Genomic DNA, 22,091 nt, shown 5'->3' on the forward strand with positions numbered 1-22,091 from the left:
AGAGATATTTTAATTTGAAATTTGTAAAATTTATAATGTGAAAGATAAGGAGAGCATGGATAAGAATAGAATGTCAATTTCCTTGTCTTTAAAGATCTTCTAAATTGATAATATTATTTATTTAGGAAAATCGATTTTCATATTATCTTAATATGTGTTCAAATAATTTTTTTCAAAAATTTTTCATTCTAGAATATATTTGACTATATTGAAATGAAAAGGAATATCTTGTAGACAGCAATTTGACCAGATAAATGTTCGAGTTTCATTTGAAAAATTTAAGAATAAAGGAAACTTAACTCTTTAGTTAAGAATAAAAATAATTACATCTATCATTCGTATCTATCAATCTTTATTAAATAATTGTACTGAAATTTATAAAGAGTCTTCAATTTTAATTGTATTACGAACAGGTTATTATTTTATTTGAATTCTCTAGCAATTGAATTATTTCGATAATTTGAACGAATAGGGAAAATTGAAAGAGGATACTCGAATAAAAATAAATGTAATTTCATTATTTCTGCATAAAGGAATGATATCACATTTCATCGTGTGACATATTTCAATGATACAAATAAAAATAAAAATAATTTTTTTAATCGACTTTCACATAAAATTAAAAATATATTTGCCATCTTACTTCAACTGTACATTTATTTACTATGAATACATACAATTAAACAAAATAAAAATATTATTTTAAAATAATATAAAAGATACTAATTACAATTTAATCGTAATAATTAATTATAAAATATGCTGATAAACTCATTATATCAAATTTATCTTAAATTAATAGCTTTAAATAAATTTAAATCGCCTGAAAATCGTTTGAAATATACATACATACAGATAAATAACAATAGGAAGAAAAAAAAATGGCATCTTAATATTTGAAGTATTGAACAATTCGTATATTTCAATTAACAATAATATGCATCAATAATTCGTTAATTTATTAAATTCAATATTACGAAATCTCGATTTCCTCCTCATATTTTATACGTTCAGAGGATCGATTCGCGGCCACTTCTCTCCTGAAAAAAATGTATTCACGACCCATTGGCACAGAGTCCTTTTCCATATCATAACAAACGGTGTATAAAAGTGATCAATGCCATCTCGATACAGCAATAACGATTGAAAGTGGAGATAAGAAAAAAAAAAAAAAAAAAAAAAAAAAAGAAAAAGAAAAAACTCGCAGCTCTGGCTAATCGAGCTCTGATCCGGTCACTGTCCCGGTTAAGATTCAATCGAGGGGTGGCGCAGAGTAATCAACGAACTCCACCTCCCAACGGAGCCGAAACGAACGATTTGCAAGTTGAACACGATTTAACTTTCAAATGGTTACAGCAAGATCGGCCTCGTTTATTCTTTCCCCTCCACTCTCCCTCCCTCCCACCCCCACCCGTAAGAAAACTAATCTTCCTTTAACTCGAGAATACAAATGCTAAATTTATCATTATTTGAAAAGCTTTCGTGAATTAATCGGTTTGGAATGGTAATGGAAAAGTGAAAGTAATGATAGGGACGTGGATTGATCGTATATTGAGTTGGGGGGAGGGGGAGGAAAAATTCACTTGACCCAATAATTCTGATTTTAATAACTTGGTAATTAATAGGTCAATCGGTTAATAATAGTTTGTGGGCATGCAAGTGTTATATCTTTGAGGAATTGAAATCAAACCTCAATGTTTCAGCATTATTTAGAAGTTAATTATTTAGAATGCAATTTTGCTTGATAATTTTTTTTTTCTTTTTTGCAAAAAAGGATTACAGAGGATTAAAAATAAAATTTCTTTTATAGAAAATTTTTAGTGCAAAATTATATATTCCTTAATTATATATGGTCACAAAGCTTTGTGAAAAAGAAATTAAATAATGCCAAATAAAGCAAAATATTTCTAGTGTAAAAAAAAATGTTGAATCTTTGACGTTATATTATTCTGTTATGAGAAAAATTTCTAATTTTCATTTTTAAAATTGTAAATTTTAATATTAACACATGAGAAAATGTCATTCATTATTCCTTATATACACACATAAATTTGGATAAAATCAAAATTATTGAACTAGATGAATTTGTAATATATATATATATATAATTGATTTTATGAATATTTCTTGCAATCTTTTGTTAATTTAAAGAAAAAATAAAAAATATTATTGATTATTGATTATAATTCGTTAATGTAAATATTTTTTACAATTGATATTATTCAAATGATAAATAGATTTCTAGCTTAGAGAAAAATTTTCTTTGAAAATGAACAAAAGTTACAATGATTCGAAATAATTCGTGTTAATTAATTATAAAGAAATTAAATTTTATCAATATAATAATTCTATGATATCAACACTAACATTATCAAACTATTAAAAAGATAAAATTAAATATTGCAATCGAAAAACGCAAAAATCCATAATGTTTCTATCGTTCTATCGCGAGATGTCAGTAAAGTTGAAAGGAAAAATAAAGCACGTAAATCATAATTACGTGAAAAAAAAAAATTTTCCATTTCTATTTTCCTAACTGTCGTCCATAGGATTCCATATGGATAGTTCAAGGATTTCCAAAAGTTGGAAAACAACGTCATTATCCACTCCATCCTGTCAATTGTCATTCGCACAACTATCGCCATTCCTGCCCTGCGTAGGATAGCTTGCGCGATACGGAACGAGCGAATACACATGCATAATACATAACGAGCCTCGTATAACGATGGCAGTTAGATTCAGACCGCATAATAAAAATCGCATTATGCAAGACCCGGTCGGTTTATATCCTAAAAATATCGTATAGTTATATCAAAACTCTGTACAAGTAGCGCATTATATGCACTTGCCTCTGAGTATTTTCTACATAATGATAACACAGGGTGCTCCAAAAATCTAAAAACTTTTTTATTCTCAATTACGATGATCGATTAATTTTTCAGAAAAAAGACAAGAAATGAAGTGATTAAATTGATTTATATTATATTTATAAAGTAAAACTCGAATCTTTTTCAAGATATGAAAAATATTTGTTGAGAGAAAATTGTTTCTATTTATAAATCACTATTTTTTTAAGTTTATAGAAAATATTTGGTGAAATTATTATTTAACGAAGTAATTTATTCATTCTTGTGACAGAAAATATTTAAAAGAGTTAACAATAAAGATTTAATTGTATTATGGTATACAAAAATTGTTCCAAAAATATTAAATTATGAAAAATTAGAAATAAATGATATTATTATATAAGTATTATATCATATAAATTGGAGAAATAATAAAATAAATTCAATTAGGAATAAATAACTTTTTTTTATTTTTTCTAACAAATTATCCAAGCTTATGCTTCAATTAATTTGATAATCAACGTTCTAACAAAATCTATTTTTAACAAAAAACAATATAATTGATAATACTTGTAATTTAATTAATAGTGTTTTTAAAAAAGTATTTATATTTCAATATTTACATATTGAACATGAATTTTACATATTCTACATTTTCTACATAATGATAACACAGGGTGCTCCAAAAATCTAAAAACTTTTTTATTCGAAATGTGTAGCATCATTCTCAGTTACGATAATCGATTAATTTTTCAGAAAAAAAAGACACGAAATGAACTAATTAAATCGATTCATATATTTATAAGATAAAACTCGAATCTTTTTCAAGATATGAAAGATATTTGTCGAAAGAAAATTGTTTCTATTTATAAATCACTATTTTTTTAAATTTATAGGAAATATTTGCTGAAATTATTATTTGACGAAATAATTTATTCATTCTTGTGAAAATATTTAAAAGAGTTAACAATAAAGATTTAATTGTATTATGGTGTACAAAAATTGTTCCAAAAATATTAAATTATGAAAAATTAGAAATAAATGATTTTATTATATAAGTATTATATCATATAAATTAGAGAAATAAATTCAATTAGGAATAAATAACTTTTTTTATTTTTTCTAATAAATTATCCAAACTTATGATTCAGTTAATTTGATAATTAATGTTCTAACAAAATCTATTTTTGACAAAAAACAATATAATTAATAATACTTGTAATTTATAATAACTGTTTTTAAAAAAGTATTTATATTTCAATATTTCTACGTTTAAATATATCTTCTCTTCATCATTGGAATATAATACTAAAAAGCTATTATATATAAAACTAATATATACATATATTTAATTACTTCTCTAAAACACTCTGTCCAAAAATAATTTTCTTATTATAAAAAAATCACTTGTAAAAAACCCTAAAAAGTAAATTAAAGTTATTGAAAAACAATTGTCGTACATGCCAAAAATTTTTAGAACTTGTAGGTTTTAAAAAAAAAAATTTGAAAAAAAATGGCGCGTGAAGGAGATTGTTTAAAAAAAAAAAAAAGAAAAAACGAAGGAGAAGGAACTTATGGCAGGGAACATAAGCGAAGCGTGAAGAACGAAGATCAGAAAAAAGAGGAAAAGGGTGGAAAGAAAGTTTTCATGCAATTGATAGGACCGCATCCGAACTTTAAACAAGTTCGAAACTTGAACGTTCGCCATGGCACCTGTTCGGACGTCATTCGTTGTATTAAATGGTGAGACGAAGGTGTTGCGAAGTTTTACAATTTTTTAGCACGAACTTTCATGCTTCGGTCAGATCTTCTCTCTCTCTTTTATTTTTCATGCTCCTGTTCCTTCTCCTCGATAAAAACTATTTGTTTTGCACGAGATTGTAAGGCACAATTCATATTTGCTTCATTTAATCTTCCGTCATGATAAAATATCTTAGCAAAGGAGTTCGATCAATTATTGGAATTAAATTTTAGAGCTATAAATTTTTTTGAGAAAATTAATAGTACAATTGAAGAATAAAAAATATGAGCAATGTATATATAAATTTATATCAATTCATTGTATTTCTAGTAGAATATAATCAGAAACAGAGAAAGAATATAAAAGAAAATAATCAAAAACATAACCAGAAAAAGAAAAATTTGTGGTTTATTTATTAAATTATTGAAGCAATTGATTTGCTTTAGACAAAGTCAGAGCAAGAAGACATTGGACATAAAAGATGCATTGGATATAAAAATTGTGGTAAGGTTTTAAAAAAAGAAATTAATATTTAAAATGTTAATCTAATAACAAAAGATAGTCATCTTTTGAAACATGAATTTTATATATAATAATAATAATGAATATATTTTCCACTGTAAACATATACATTTCTTTAATTTTTATCTACATGAATCTTACTTATAATTTGAATTTAATTGAATATATATATTATTAAATAAAAAAGAAATTACGTTCAATTTCCATTTATTTATCCAATTATTTGTAACTTATTAAATGAATATCAATCTCTGAAATTGATTTTTTAAAAAGTATCCTATCCCACTTAAAAGAAATACAATCTGCTCTTCTCTGTATTCATAAAGATTCATCATGTGCAACTTGTCACCAAATCTAAATACTATCCATCCATGCTTCTCAAGCTTAATGATCCTAATGATGGTTCCCCAAGTTCGTGATCCGACTGCATTAAGCCTTCCTTACACCATATACTGTCTCGAGCTTAATTGTCCCTTTGATATTAATCATACCACTGTGATTTATTCGACTTATTTCCAAATACCGTATTCCATTACTCTGTTTGCTCCACAGGTCTTGTCTAATCTACAATTTCTATCTACAGCTCTAACGTTTCCATTAATCATATTATAAATTGCATTATTAATTATGATATTCAGAAATCTAAATAAACCTAATCTATCTCTTTCGTTCAATCCGCTTTATCCAGAGAGTAGCCTTCTTGTCTTATCAAATTAGTACCTGTTCCACGATGAAATTCTATGAACCGTTGGCAAGTGTCAATCAACTAGCTTTGGGAAGCTGTATGGATCTTGCCTTGATCTATGCTCTATTGTGCAGCTATGACAAAACACAAACTCGAATCTGTGCGCATTGTAGCTTCTTAGTGAAAGCTTCCATGTCAAACGATCATCTTCTCTTGTAATATCATTGCGATTGGTCACCTTGTGAAGTGAAAGACAATATATATCAGTATAACCGTAAAAGGATTAAGTGAATCCGTTAAAGGTATTATAATTAGTACATTTAATGAAATAATAAAATTCTATGAGATACTTTTGTTTGCCTGTTTTCATGTCTTTCAATCCTTTTCAATACGTTATATATTTGTTAACGCTGATCCAAATATTTTATTGTGTCTATAATTTTTATTTTTTGAAAACACTCGAATCACTGTGCATTGTATGAATAAATAAAATTATGCATATTTGAGCGTGGTCTGTGGATGTGTTTGTGGCTAGTTCACACATCTATCATTCTGCGGTTCATTAAAAATTGAACTTGGGATATTTGATCCTGTTATTTGATTCATAAATTGAAAAATATTGATGAATATAGACTATTGTCCGTAAACATTTGTTTTATGAAATATGTATGAAATACAATTTCATTCATATCTATACAATTATAAGAAGTATAAGATTTTTATGTTTTTTGTATTTGAATTTGTATTGATTTATGATTTATCTATATTTGTAGCACTCTTACAAACAATCTTTTTGCATTGTTGAATATTATTAAAGAATAAGGGCAAAAATATCAAGGCTTTCGATTTTATTGAACCAGTATCACTCTCAATTGAAAGGATGTCGTCTGGCACAGAGACCATCCCTACAAGAAGTGGAGAAACTCTCCAACAGTGGCAGTTATCAATTTATACGAGTTCGTGGAAGGAACTTTCAAGATTTACACTCTTGTACTTTCCAATCCGTTACATCAAATAAAATTAAGTAGTTGAAAACTTCCTTCTCTTCACCTGAACGCATCAGATGTTCCCCTATGAATTCTCTATTCTTATTGATGCAGCAAAAAAAATTTTTACATTTTGAATTCCATATTCTCTATGCCAGGCCAATCTTTGGCTAGATTTCTTTCTTCGTATCAATTGTGTGATTTTCAAAAATTTGATCAAATTTTAGATTCTTTAAATCTTCTTTTAAATCAGATTGTTTCTAATAATTGTGGATTGATTTAGAATCTATTTTGATGAAATTTTTATATTAATTTTTGTGTTCCTAAGAATTATCATATATTTGTCAAAGGAATTAGATATTTAAAGTTATCTCAAAAATTTTCAATTAAACCTTCTACAATTGTTAAGAAAACAAATTTATAAATTAATGTTAACCATTAATAGATTGATAAATTTATGCTTAAAATTAGCAATTGATTAAAGATGAAAGTCATCGTTAATCTTCATAAGAAAATAAATGTGTTAATTAATTTTCCTAATTAAGTGTGTTGATCAAACATCAATGACTGACATAAAATTTCCCATTCACGTATTATATCACGAATGAGACAAAAATTGACACGCAATTACTTATTACACATTTATACAATCATGATTAATTTTAATTAACAATAACTGAAACGTGTAATGTACGACAAAATGTAAATCAATCCCTGGGATGAAATCAATTAATATTAAATCACGATTAATTTTAATATAAAGTAATGTTATAGATAATATCGAAATAATCTCCGCAATAAATGTGTTAATAAATATATAAAATGTGTCTCTTAATGCGTTACAATTTTGACATTTTGATTTCTTCGCAGCAAAAAAACAAAAAAAAACTTTTTCAGATGAAAAAATTGAATAACATTAAAGTAAACTAAAAGAAATTGTTAATTCGTTTGTAAAAGAAATGAACAAGTGACAATTACCTCAAAATAAATTTTAAAACTATTAGAATTATTTATCAATACTTATTTAATAATTTTTAACCATTAATAAACACCATAATGTAACATTTCTTTTCAAACTTTCACTCGAAAAATATTTCATTGCCATTGTAACATTGTAATATAATATTTTAAAACTATTAGAACTATTATAATTTTAAAACTATTAGAATTATTTATCAATACTTATTTAATAATTTTTAACCATTAATAAACACCATAATGTAACATTTCTTTTCAAACTTTCACTCGAAAAATATTTCACTGCCATTGTAACATTGTAATATAATATTTTAGAAAATTAAAATGTCAGAATCAAAATAGGACACCTTGTATAAAACGTATAACCTCCTCGATTGCTCGGCAAAAAAAGGAGATGCAGCTCGCTCACACGTGAGAAAGCAATTTCAAACGTGCTTCAATTTACAACCAACGTTCCCAACGTTTCTCCATTGACAAAATACGGAAGCAAACGGGTATCCCGTTAATGGCAAGAACACCACTGTAATCACTGCAATTATCCTACTTTCGAGGATAATTAATTCACACTTAACATGTCATTTGCAATCCTACATCCTCTCTGTATCGATCGCATTAATTAAACTGTATTTTAAAGCAAGAGGGGGGCTACCCCCCCCCCCTTTTGTAACAAGTATCGGGAAACAATCCGGATAAAAGCGCTGTAATCGTTCCTCGCCCTCCATTTTCTTATCCAAGATGGAGGAGGATGTGAAAAAGAAAACAAAAGTGCAGCCTGCTTATCCGTACACCGTTAAAACTTTGTCGAGAAACATCTCGCGGATTTGCTGGCTGCCAATCCCTGTTATCGCCACAAGTTCCCTGTTTGGCCTTGGTGTGGCGCTCGTGAATTGCTTTTCTCGAGCAAGTTTCAAAATGAAATTTCGACAATGGAGAAAAATTGTGGAGTATAAGGAAGATTCATATAAATCCTCGATATATATTCGTTAGAAGATTAAAAATAATTAACGAACCAAAGTATAGATTTTTTAAAATTAAATTTAAAAACGATTTGAAGATTTTTGAAAAAGTTCGAAGGTTTAGTTTATGTTATGTGATTTTGAAAAAAATTTTTAAAAATGTTGTGATCAGGATTTTGTAGATTTTAGTCAGAAACAAGCAGCAAAAATCTTTAGATTTATTAGAAAAAAAATTTAAGAAATTTTTCGATAAAATGAAATTTGACATAAAATATATCTTTCATAAAAATCTTTGTTATTTTCTTCATGATTTCGATCGATCAATTGGATCATTCAATTTTTATACATCGTACAATAAACTAATTTTTTAATAATTTAAAAAAAATTCAAATTACTTGGTTCAATTTTAAAAAAGTTTAAAGTATAGATTTATATTAGATTTGTTCGTTACTATACAACGATGAATGTTCATTCGTGATATTTATTTCAAAAGTTTTATAGGAAAAAATGATATTTCGAATATTTAAAGATTCACAAACAAACATTTATAGATTCGCATCTAATCAATACCTTTTATTTCGCAAGAATTGAAATAGGACGATGCACGATGTATTGGTAATCTTGCACAATTTATATTAAAGTCACGTAGAGAAGTTGGAAAGTACTTAAATAACTCGAAAACTTACAAGTATTTCCCATTATATAAAAGTAATTTTAAAAGAGAAAGAAGCCTGCTACATGTTCTAAAAATTTCATTAAAATCAACGATATTAGATCCCTCTCTTTTTTTATTTGTCCTTCGAACTTCTTTCAATCACTTTGTAATTACATACTAAATGAAATTTTCAATGGCTAGCTGGCATGCTTGTAATAGTGTTTCATAATTTTTTTTTCTTTTTCGTAGCATGCGATTCAGTGATACAGTTATAATCTCTTCTTACAAACTGAAAAATTAATTCGAAGATATTTTTTTAAACGAATAATAATACGTAAGAAATATTTATATGCATATTTATTTTAATAATAATAGTTGGTAGAATATAATAGACATTTAAAAGTTATTTTTTTAAAAAGAAAGCAGCGGCATATACGTTCGAAACTTAACAGTCCTTTCTTTGAATGAACTGGCTTCACGTTCTATATTTCTTTGAAACAGAAGAAACCTTTTTAAATCTTGAGAACTCTTAAAAAAAATTGAAATATTCCTATAGGGAAGAAACTGACGTTATATTATAAATTATGAAAACCGATTCTTTAAATATATCAGTTACCAAAAATAATTTTATTCGTTCATTCAAAATTATTGTAAAATTACACATTATTTATCAATGATTGTTTTAACAAAATAGTATTAAAATAAATGAAAGAGATATGTATATTTACATGTATCATGTTACCAATATAAAATATAATACTATATTTAAACTAAAAATATGGAAATAAAATTAAAAATTAAGATCAATTAAATTTCAATAAAATCATTTTATTATTAAATCAATTTTTTAAATTCAATTCAAATTAATATTTATCAAATTAATATCCATTTCATTTACTGATTAAATACAGAAATACGATCAAAAATTAAGGCCACTAAAATTAAACGAAATAATATCGTTATTAAATTTATTTATAAAAACAAAATCCATCAAAAGTAATCAAAAATTAAAATTAAACAAATTAATTTTATTACTAAATTTAATTAATTGTACGAATCAAATCCATTTCTTAAATTCCAAATTAATATCCATTTAACTTCTTTACGAAATATAAAACCAAAATCAAAAATTAAGAAAATCGTCTGTCAAAATTATCTAATCGATTTATAAAAATTTATAAAAAAAAAAAAAGACACGAAGTATCATTCGAAAAATCGATTTAATTCGCAAATTTATCATCAACGTGATTCGAGCAGGAAAAAAAAAAACATCGAATTTATGACAAAGAAATCGACGCATGAATGCAGAATCGAGGCCCGCTTGTTATGCATAAATCGTCTGGTTGGTGGTGGGCGTAACCCGTGATAAAGCGATCGATGGATCTGGACACTCGATTCAGCATTTTCGATCGCACAATGCTTTTTACCCTCCTTGCCCAGGGAATTTTCCACGTCACGGGGAAGAGGCGGGGTGTCCTACAAATTTCCAAGTCGCTTCATCATCGTTGCCCATCAGTCATCAAGAAAGAAACTCTTCAGTGGCGAAGCTTTGCAAAAAGTGTGGAAGAGGTAATGAGTAGAAAGAGAGAGAGAGAGAGAGAGAGAGAGAGAGAGAGAGAGAGAGAGAATGAAAGAAGATAGGAAATAGACGGGGGTGTAGACCTTAGGGAGAGAGGAGATAAAGAAGCCAGGAAGAACAGAGTGATTGTATTGATGAATAATTAAGTATTATGTAAGTAATACGTTGGATAGAGAGGTTTTTTGTTTTTCAACGATAAATCGTTGGTGTTCCCGTTCTTCTTTTGTTCGATGAACGATTAAAAGAAAATGATGTATATATTAAATAGTTGTTTAATAATGATATTTATTTATTTTTTTATTAAAATATTTTAAAACGAAATCACAATATTGGAATTTACATTTTAATAATTTTGGTAAACAAATGATCGATATTACTACAAGAATAATATCGAGTTTAATTTTGAAATCATGCACGAAAGTGTCTTTTATAATTAAAAAATTTTTTTTAATCTTAAACCATTCTTAAAAATTTCGAATTCAAACGAATTCAAATTATCGAACAAATTCAAGAAAATTACTATATTACAAAAGATCTTTAATTCGTTCTCTAATTCAATTATTTATTGTGAACATTATTGATAAAATCGAATTTTATATCATGAAAGAAAAATTTCAAAGTCCTTGTCACACTTCAAAAGTATATATAATTTTCTGCGTTTTTCCATCATCGAGCAAACAATTTTTAATTTTTTCTCTCTCTCTCTCTAATAAATCCGCGACGATATATTAACCCTTTCAATACATTCGAAGGGCGGGAAGATGCAGTAGGTGTGACACATTAATCAGTAGCAGCATCGACCGAGAGACTTGCCTCCACCGAAGGCGGAGGCCAACCAAGAAACCGACCCCTTTTCTTCGTTGAATTTCAAGGGGATGGCCGGCTCCCTCGTGCATTAAGCCACACCGTTATTGCTTTTTCCAAGAAAGGCAGAGGCATTGTGCCGCTATTAAAGCCAAGATCGACCGCCCTATGTTCTTGTCGAGTACTTCTCTTAAGTATTAAAACAGCTGACCTATTCCTCTGAATTATTATTTCGTCTTAATGATACTGGAGCCGAAATGAATAAAGGTGACGTGAAGATTAGTGAAGGTAAAAATGAAATATCTCTCCAGGTTTTTTTGTGAGTGGTCCAAGCTAAAAATATTTATCGAGGTGATAAAATTAAAGGGGATTGATCAGTTTTTGAGAGAAACTATTTTTGTTTCTGTTCGTAATAAAATGTAAATTGAAAATAAGTAACTTGATTTATTTCATTTAACATAGAGCATTATGATTTTTCACGAATAGATCGTAAAAACTGAGAATGAAAAATGTACCAATTATCATTCTATTAAAATTATTCATTTATACATTTCATCGTCGAGCTTTCGATTTTTTAATAATTCAAAAAATATTAGATATTAAAAATTTTAGTATCAAATGACAAAATACAATTTACAAAATAATTACAGAGCAGACAAATTCTATATGAAAAAGTAGGAATGATATTTTTTTCGTATAATTATACATATAATTATACATTTATACATTTCATCATCGAGCTTTCGATTTTTTAATAATTCAAAAAATATTAGATATTAAAAATTTTAATATCAAATGACAAAATACAATTTACAAAATAATTACAGAGCAGACAAATTCTATATGAAAAAGTAGGAATGATATTTTTTTCGTATAATTTTAATTCTTCCCTTTTTTTCAATTTTTTATACGTACAGTACGTACGTTTTATAGAATCATTATCATGGTTCAATTCGCAAGATAAACAATAAACAGAATCTCGAGAATGCAAAATCTAATTAGAAAAAGTTTTAATTAATTTCATTTGTCCTCACGAAAATCTCACTTTTTTACAAGTTACTTCAATAATCCGCGTTCCATATAAATTTCAGGCAATATTAATAATAAAAATTTCCTCTACGAGTCACACAAAATGACTATATACACAGTCGATTGGCCTTCTTTTCTTAAAAAAAAAGAAGTTATTTATCATTATAATTTTTATTACATGAATTTATCGCGTGTGGAGGGAAACATTGGAGGTTTATTAAATTCGCTTCCAGTCGGCTAATACAATTTCGAAAAGGAAGACAAAGAGGAAAGCAGAGAAGGGCGGTAGAAAGAAGGCGGGTGTTGGAAGATAAACGTAGAGAAGGCGAGTATTCGGCGCCGATAAATGGTTCCAAGGCAAGGAACTCAAAGGATGCTGGTTCGATTTAAATCGTAGTTTGTCCCTCAGTATCTGCTGCTAAGCCCAGCCATCCCTGAATGGATCTCCATTATGAATGGCCTCGTGAGATTTACATTCTGTCGCTCCGCCGCAACCATCCTTAGTTATATGTTATGGCAATTTGCTTTATTCCAAAGATTTTCTCTCGTTTTCCCGATAAAGAGAAAGAAAGATCGAGGGAAATTCGAGTTTTACAATGCGAGAAGAAAGAAAGATCGGAGCATTCTCGTAAGCGAAATTAAAAATTTAAATTATTCACTTTTTTATCGAAAAATATAAAAGAAATTTCAAATCATAAAAGTTAAAAATATATAAATAATTCTTCATTTTTGATGCATTAAAAGATATTTATTTTTTTTATGCTAAAATTATTAAAAGAATTTCTTCAAATATCAAAGGAAGATCATTGAAAATTCTATTTTTAAAAAAATGAAATGAATAAATGTATCGTTTGATTGAAACAAAATACATTATGAAAATATCAATTATTTCTACAACGAAACGATATTGAATCAAAAAATCTTTCTCCATTAATTCTAAAGTGAATAAATATTGCAAAACTTCCCTGAAACACTGCATCGTTATTTATAAAATAGTTAAATATGAAATAGTGTTCATCAAGTCACCAGTCAAAAATTCCAATTACTTGGCTGCGCGCTTATTAAAATTTTAATGAAAAGGTCGAAACGCTTGTTAACACGTACACATTTTCGTAATCAAAGCATTCGAAATAAAATAAGGATAATTAAATGAACGATAATTATTTTGAACATTTCTGACTTTGTTTTTTTAAGCAAAGAAATAATAATTTTATTTTTACAACATTATACGGTTAAAAAATACTTAAATTAAATCTTCTATTTCTTTTTCTGTTCATTTTTTTACAGTATATGCGTGACAGTGGTTGTACTTAATGTCCACTTCCGATCGCCACAAACTCACAAAATGGCACCTTGGGTGAAGAGGGTTTTCATCCATATTCTTCCTCGCTTGTTGGTCATGCGAAGGCCTCAATATAAATTCGAAACAAATAGGTGAATATTTATAATTTTAGTCTATTTTAGCAGTTGAAGTAAAAAAAAAGAATAAATTGTTATCATAAACATTGGATTAATTATAGTTTATGATATGTTATAATAATATCTTAAAAGATCTTAAATAGAAATTACATTTTTGGTTTGATATATTATAGCAGTACATTAAAAATAGAATTCTGTTTATTTGAACATATTGGAAAATAATTGGTTTATACGACCAAATTATTCATATAATAAAAATATAATCATTCACCAAAAATTTCTTCTTAAAATCATGTGTCAAACATTACATATTTGGAAATAATTTTGCAAAATAATAAAATATCTCAAATGATTAAATTAAATTGAAAAAAAAATACCAAGAAAATTATAACAATTCTTCAATCTTTGTAAAAGTTACTCTGAGTTCTATTAATATCGAGGATAAAAAGACTTAAATTTATATAATTTGTAAAACTGTTCCTATTATTTGAGAAATTTTTATCAAAAAAAAAAAAAAAAAGAATTAAATTTGGTCAATTTATATTCACAGATATAGTTCTGGAAGAGTATTAATGAGAACAGTCAGAGGAAAGGAAAAAACCTGTTATTATCCTTATCATCCATCTACTCAAGAGGATAGCGAAGAACATCTAACGCCAAAACGATTTCACAGTCGTGCCGCATCAAAAGAAGATCTTTCACCTTCCAGGTATCAATCGTATTCTCATTATTATATAAGTTTTATTCTTTATGTATTGTATTTTCAAATATATATATGAATATTTGAAAATGATGAATCATTTGAATAGATCTATTCAAATATTTTCTAAACTATTTATTATTAAAAAAAAAAAAAACGTCTTAAAAACGTTTCAAATTTGTATGGTTTAAAAAGAAATAATTTGTTATATGATACATAATATGACTGTAGAAAATACTTGAAAGAGTTGATATTAAAAGTTATATGAGACAAATTATTAGGAAATAATCAGAAGTAATTTAGTATTCATATTGAAGAACGTACTTTTGAAAATATTGAAGGATCGTTTATTGCCATTATAATAAGTACAATGTAATACAGTAGAACTTTATTTATATGAATCAATTAGAAGATAAGTAGTTCATGTAAATAGGTCAGAAAATATTTCATATGTCAGAAAATTATTAATTTCATCTGCAAAATTTATGATTTTTCGTTCAAATAAGTAAAGTTTAAGCTCATTTTTCAAATATTTTAGCTCATCAATTGTATTATGTTTTTATTTTCTTTTAAATATTCATATAATCGAAGAGACTATTCAGATAAGAGTTCGATTAAAGTTCATTTACTCAGATATTGATGTAAGTTTTATATTCCAATAAATAGAGTTCTATTTTATTTTATTATATTCATGTCTTTTAATGAATAATTAGCTGGATATATTTTTATAGGAAATAGATGATGCATGTAAAAAAAATACAATAATATTGAAAAATATAAAATTGATCTTCAAACACTGTGCGTGTATTTGTCCACAAAAAAATTTCAAATTATTTTTCTCTTGAAATCATACAAATTATTTTCCTTTTGAAATCATATAATTTTTATAGGAAACGAAAAAATTAAAAAATTAATCTTCAAATATTGTCTGTACATTTATTAACAAAAAATTTCATTATATTAAATTATTTTCCTCTTGAAGTCATACAATTTTTTTGAAACATTGTTTTATATAACAAATAGTTTTAACGATATGAAAAAATTGATTTAAATGTATGTAATGATATGTAATTTTTCCGTAATAAAATCATACAATATTTCAAATATTATATCTTTATATTCGTTGATTTAAAAAAAAGATTTTTTAAAATTTATATTTTTGAAAATATTAAATATAATTAATAATTATTATTAATTATTGAATTATTATTTTATTATCAATAAATTTATATAAAAATAGAAACATAATATAAATCTTATATTCAATAAAAGTACATTTAAAATTTTTTAAATTTTTTAAATTACATTCTATCAATATCAAGCAGTGATATATATATATATATATATATATCATATATATATATAAATAAATATATATATATATATATATATATATATATATATATTTCTCTGTATCATATTCAATTTTAATGCTATATAAATAAATAATTATAAAATTATAGTAATAAATTATTATGAATATTTGTAAAAAGGCATTATATATTATTAACAAAATAATTACTTCTAATAATAATAAATTAATAATTTTCTGTTTAAATATAATTTTAATATATATTAATACTTTGATAGCATTAATTATTAGTTTACAAATTAATATTAAATTTTATAATATAATTATATAATTTGTAATATTGCAATTTGTGAATGATTTTTTTATTCATCAATGATTTTTATTTTCCAAAATTAATTTGAAATTTCATCGTATTGTCAACAATATAATTGCTTTGTTTTTTTTTGTATTCGTTGATATTGTGAATTTTTCAAATTTTTTTTTCTATTTTATGAAATAAATTGCAACACACGTATATATTTTCTACATATATCTTTTATTCTATTTTTTTTATTTCCAATTTTTATTCTGTTTCAATATTGTTTAAACTAATCTCTGATCTACTGATAAAAGTTTTTCAATAATAATCATACATTATTGATTACATTCTCTCAATGTAAATCACTTTTAAAAGATAATTAACCAACTAATTGGCAGGATGATCAATTGTATTAAAGAGATATAGTATTATGAGGTTTAACTAACAAGATTACACGATCAAAGTCCAGTTCAAACAGTACCATAAAGTTGGAGTACTATAAAGAAACTTCTGTAACTTGCATAAGGCATAAATTGAGTTTGTAATGAATATAATCAAGTACATACAGACTGAAAATCTAATGAATCATGACGTGGAACGAAACTTGTGTTATCCTCCAAAATTATACTACCAGCAACTTTTATAGATACAATGGGATTTCTCCTTTATATTAAAATATCCTTAAAGTCAAATACTTTTTTTATATTTGGACTACATAGCAAATCTATCAATAAATCCATCAATACAATAATAAAATATATATATAAAATGGCTACAAAAAATATTTGATCATCAATTGTATCAATTAAATCCAAGTATAATAAATTTCTTATCATATTTTAATTAATAGTACTTTCATATATATATTATGATTGTTAAAATTATAAAAAATCCATATTTATATATTAATTAATTAAATATTCAGATAAAATCCAAATATATTAAACTTCTAATTACTATGATTATTAAAATTAATTAATGTTTATTAAAATTGATTAATTAAAATTTGATATTGATGATACTTATTGAAAAATAAAAATATATACAAATATCCTTAGCCTCTTAAATATTAAATCAGAATTTTTTGAAAAAATTATTTTTTATCATCTTAATCTATTTTTACTTCCTCATTAATTATAATTTAATTTAATTTATGATTACATATAATTGGAATATAAGTGGAAACCTCAATATCCCGAATTAATTAGTAAACACTTGAAATGAAAGAATTTACAGATACATTTTCAGAACACTCGTGTTTCCTCGTGATTATAATTCTGTATTTTAAAAATAATATAATAATTGTAAAAGAATAAGATATATTAAATAACGTTACAAAAATTGTTTCATTGATTTGACAATGAATAATAAATTCTCTGTATTGTAAAAATTATTACAATTAAACAAAAGGCAGAAAATTATCATTTATATTAAGACAAATTTAATCAATAAAAACATCAATAAATGCGATACAAACAGCAATGTAAATTTTAATGTATAAAAGGAAGACGTGCAATTTGTTCACTCATTAAAAAAAAAAAATACCTGTCCTAAAACTATTATTATAATCACCCACCATTATCTTGTTTGCAATTTAGTCTCGCTGATGGCGCAAGGTTCGGCGGAAGTTGCTTAATCCACGGGCCGCCATTACCACCGCTTCCTCTTCACACGGAATGCGAAGACCTATCTGTTTCCGGCGAGGCAGGGATCGAGGAGGTTAAAAGTCCTGTCCTCCGAAGCCCTCCTGCTTTCTCGCATTCGCGCTGCCCTCCCGAAATTCACAAATCCTGCATCTGTGTGCGCTTCATCGCAGAACACACGAAAATGCTCGAAGACTCGACAAAGGTAATTTTAATCGAGCGTCCTTAAAAAATTTATTTTACTAATCAAATCAAATATTGAAGATAAAGATAAGTGGAAGAATTTGAGAGGTTTCGGTTAAACGAAACTTGAATTGCAGTAATTATTCAAGAAAAAAGAAAAAAATATTCTGAAAGAATATTGGAGGAGAAAGTAGAAATATGAGGATATCCTGTTTTTTTTTTTTTTTTGATGTAAGGAATCTGAAAATATGAAAAGATGAACATAAATAGATTCTCGAATTTCGAATTAAAGTATGAAATAATGTAAAAATTATTAAATTAAATATACATATTATATTATATTTTTAAGAGCTTAATTTTGAAAAATCATATTAATAAGATAAGTTCAGCAAATAAATATTTTTACTTATGTATAAAGATTGATTAATAGATTTTATCTGCAGTTTAAGAAATGATTATGATTAATTAATATTATGTATATTGATTCTTCTTTGAAAAGATATCTAGCAATGTTATTTGTTTTTCCTATTTTTTTACATTTTTCTAAAAACGTTCCATTACATTGTCATTAAACTCTTTTATTCGAGTTTTAAATTTTTTGTTCTAGTTTCGCGGTTTCCGAGTTTTCTCCAATTTTTCGTTCGAGTTTCAATTTGCTCGAAGTTCGAGGATGTATTGAAAACCTTAAAAAAACCTGTGAATTTTTTTAGTTTTCCCAAATGAAAAAAATATCGAATAAGTAGAAATTCAAGTAATAATACGAGATAGTGTAACTTACAATTAGATTCAGTAATTTTTTTGTCTTAAGAATCAAATTTCTATATTTTATCTTCTTATTTTTTTATTATTTTACATAATATTATATTGATCGAAATGAATCAAAAGTCTAAAAAATTCAATTGTATCTAAATAAAAATAACATCATATAATTTTTCGTAAACGAACAAATTACATTAATACTCTTTACTTTAGAGAAAGAATTGGAAAATTTTTAAATTTCATTATTTCAAAAATCCCTAATTTTTCTTCTTGCACGATCAAATGTATGCATCTACATACCCCATCTACAAATAGAAATATCTATTTTTATCTAAATCGTTAATTTCTCGATAAAAAAAATATATTCGTTCGTATGATAGCAGGATTTATATCTGTAGAATCTAATTACGCACAATTTGCAAAAAAACAAGGTGAAAGAAGACTGGAAATACGTGGCGATGGTCTTAGACAGGCTGTTCCTCTGGATCTTCACGTTGGCGGTGCTGGTAGGCACAGCTGGGATCATCCTACAGGCACCGACCCTCTACGACGACCGGGTACCAATTGATAAAAAATTCAACGAATTCGGAACCACGGCGGTGGTAAACTGTCCGCCACAATAGTCCATGCCCGAGCCCTGCGCCGTAGAGAAAGACTAAGGACCAACATCCGGATGTAATTGTCGCTATCAATCCCGGAATCCCATCCTAGTCTTCTAGAAACATTCAACTTTCCATCGTTGTCCAATAAACGAAATTACGGTAAAAGGGCTCCATTCCCACGAAGCGATTATGTTAAATACACGAAATGCACATAAATGTTTCAATGAAAAGAAATGGGAACGACGAATGAAGGTTCGAGGAAAGTAGCAGTAGTAGTAGTACGAAAATCTTTGCATTCTCGTTTGGACATGAAATTGACAAACGAGCAATACAATAGAACGTCGATTACTTGAATTTAGGTTATTCAAATGATGATTGATTATTCGAACACGAGATATGCATGTGTTTCTAAACGAAATTGATCGTATAAGAAAATTCTGAGTTTTAATGAAAATTTGTATAAATATAATATAAATATAATTGTTAAAATTTTTCCATTCTTTCGTTTGTTTTGAATTCAATGTTGCCTGAGAAGTTTTTTTACAACAGGATGAAAGAGCGTTTTTTATATAAAAAATTTTGCTTATCTCACGTCATTATTCAATTATATTTAAAAAATTAAAATAATAAGGTATACTCGGTTTTCCTATTATATATAATTATAAAATGAATTCCTAGGAAAGATTACATTTGAAAAGAAAATTTAGTGATTGACTCTTTTTCAATTTTTTATTAAAAAGAAAAATTGTTATTTATATGCATAAAAAAATTTCATTAAAATCAGAACCATCAAATTAAATAACATGATACATTATTTAATGTTTATATTCTATTCTGCGACAATATTAATTTTTTTATTCTTTATTCTACTATTTATTTTTATATATGCATATAAAATTATTATATTATTTATATATATTATTTATATATGCATAAAAAAATTTCATTAAAATCAGGACCATCAAATTAAATAACATGATACATTATTTAATACAATATTAATTTCTTTATTCTTTATTACTATTTATTTCTTTATACATCTTAATAAACATCCATATCTAAAAAATTATTCAATTATCATGACTCCCCAATTAATTCGAATAATCGATATTCTATCGTACTTAAATTCAATCTATAACATAAAATACGAAAGAATTATTTTCAAAAAAGAAAAAAAAAAGAAAAGAAAAAATATTCCTCGAAATTTTCCTAAGTTCGAGTGTGCATCACCGACAACTAAGCAAACGAACGAGCTGCTGCGACACCTGTCGGCCGTTTCAAGACCTTGGATCCATTCCTAGCTTCGTTCAAGTGTCGCAATTGTGAAGTAAACCATCGACGCGTCGATACATCGCGAACAATTATTGAAACAAAACGTATATCTACATAGTATGCTCAAGTAAATCGTAAAATGAAGCTGCCACTACTTAAAAATCGGATTAAATTAAAACCAACAAGCTAATTAACTGTAATAATAACTTAGCTAAACCCTTGGCGGTTTAAACTAAACCGGGAGAATGTTTGAGAGAATCGGGAATACGTGAGGGAAGGGAAGAGAAAGAGAGACGGGAAGAGGATCGAAGTGATTGGTCCCGGACTAGGAGTTAAAACTTTCGACGAGTAAACTGTCGTGCGGCCGCGTGTTTTATATATCCTGTTTACCCGACATATTAAGAGAAATTATTCTAGGTATCACGATCGTAGGTAGCTCGTTGTACGACACGAACTTAGCGTGTAACTTATCGTATAATCGATTATAGTTTTAAAACATTTAGGAAAACGTACCCCATTTGTACGAATGTATCTATAAGAAGGAGGAGCAGGAGGAGAAGGGAAGAGCAATGATTTGAATGTATGTGCATCCAAATGTCGCTTGGGATTACTGTTCGTAACGTTTTATCGTTGAGATGTTTGTGAAAAGATAATATGCATATAATTTTTTTTCAAACAATTGATCTTTAATTTAAGAAAAATATGTTTAATTTTTAAATAATTTGAAAAGCATTTTTTTTTTACGAATATGTAGAAAACAATGCAATTTAGGATAAAAAATTAGAAAATTATTTCGTAATGTACATATATATATATAGAGTATTTCAAAAGTTGAATTGATGATTCTTGGATTTAATTTCGAAAAGTTGCTCGAAATTAATTCAGGAATCTAAATTTTGTCAATTTTTGGATCATTCTATGTATGTACAATATAATAATAATTTTTAATTTAAAATTCAATATATTAATATTAAATTTTTAATTTCTTAAAATCAATTTTAAGCAATTTTAATACAAACGAATCATAAAAACATTTTTTTTTTTTTTGAGAATGAGAATTGAGAAGAATATATTCAGTAAATTATTACTACTTATTTTTGCACAAATAATGTATAATTAAAA

General features: G+C 26.3%; 1 protein-coding gene across 10 annotated transcripts in view; it reads left to right on the forward strand.

Moving 5' to 3' along the window:
* nAChRa4 (nicotinic acetylcholine receptor alpha4 subunit) overlaps window positions 1-20,324 on the forward strand; it is a 264,788-nt gene extending 244,464 nt beyond the window's left edge. For 5 of the 10 annotated variants that reach the window (XM_016912941.2, XM_016912940.2, XM_006562554.3 and 2 more), the window contains 4 exons: window positions 14,069-14,215; window positions 14,751-14,909; window positions 18,109-18,358; window positions 19,527-20,322. In XM_016912941.2, coding sequence (XP_016768430.1) covers window positions 14,069-14,215; window positions 14,751-14,909; window positions 18,109-18,358; window positions 19,527-19,718 — 748 coding nt within the window. In that variant the 3' untranslated portion in view covers window positions 19,719-20,322. 10 annotated transcript variants of the gene reach the window in all.
* The last annotated feature ends 1,767 nt before the right edge of the window (window positions 20,325-22,091 follow it).

This window comes from Apis mellifera, linkage group LG7 (genome assembly GCF_003254395.2).
Source record: "Apis mellifera strain DH4 linkage group LG7, Amel_HAv3.1, whole genome shotgun sequence".
NCBI lineage: Eukaryota > Metazoa > Arthropoda > Insecta > Hymenoptera > Apidae > Apis > Apis mellifera.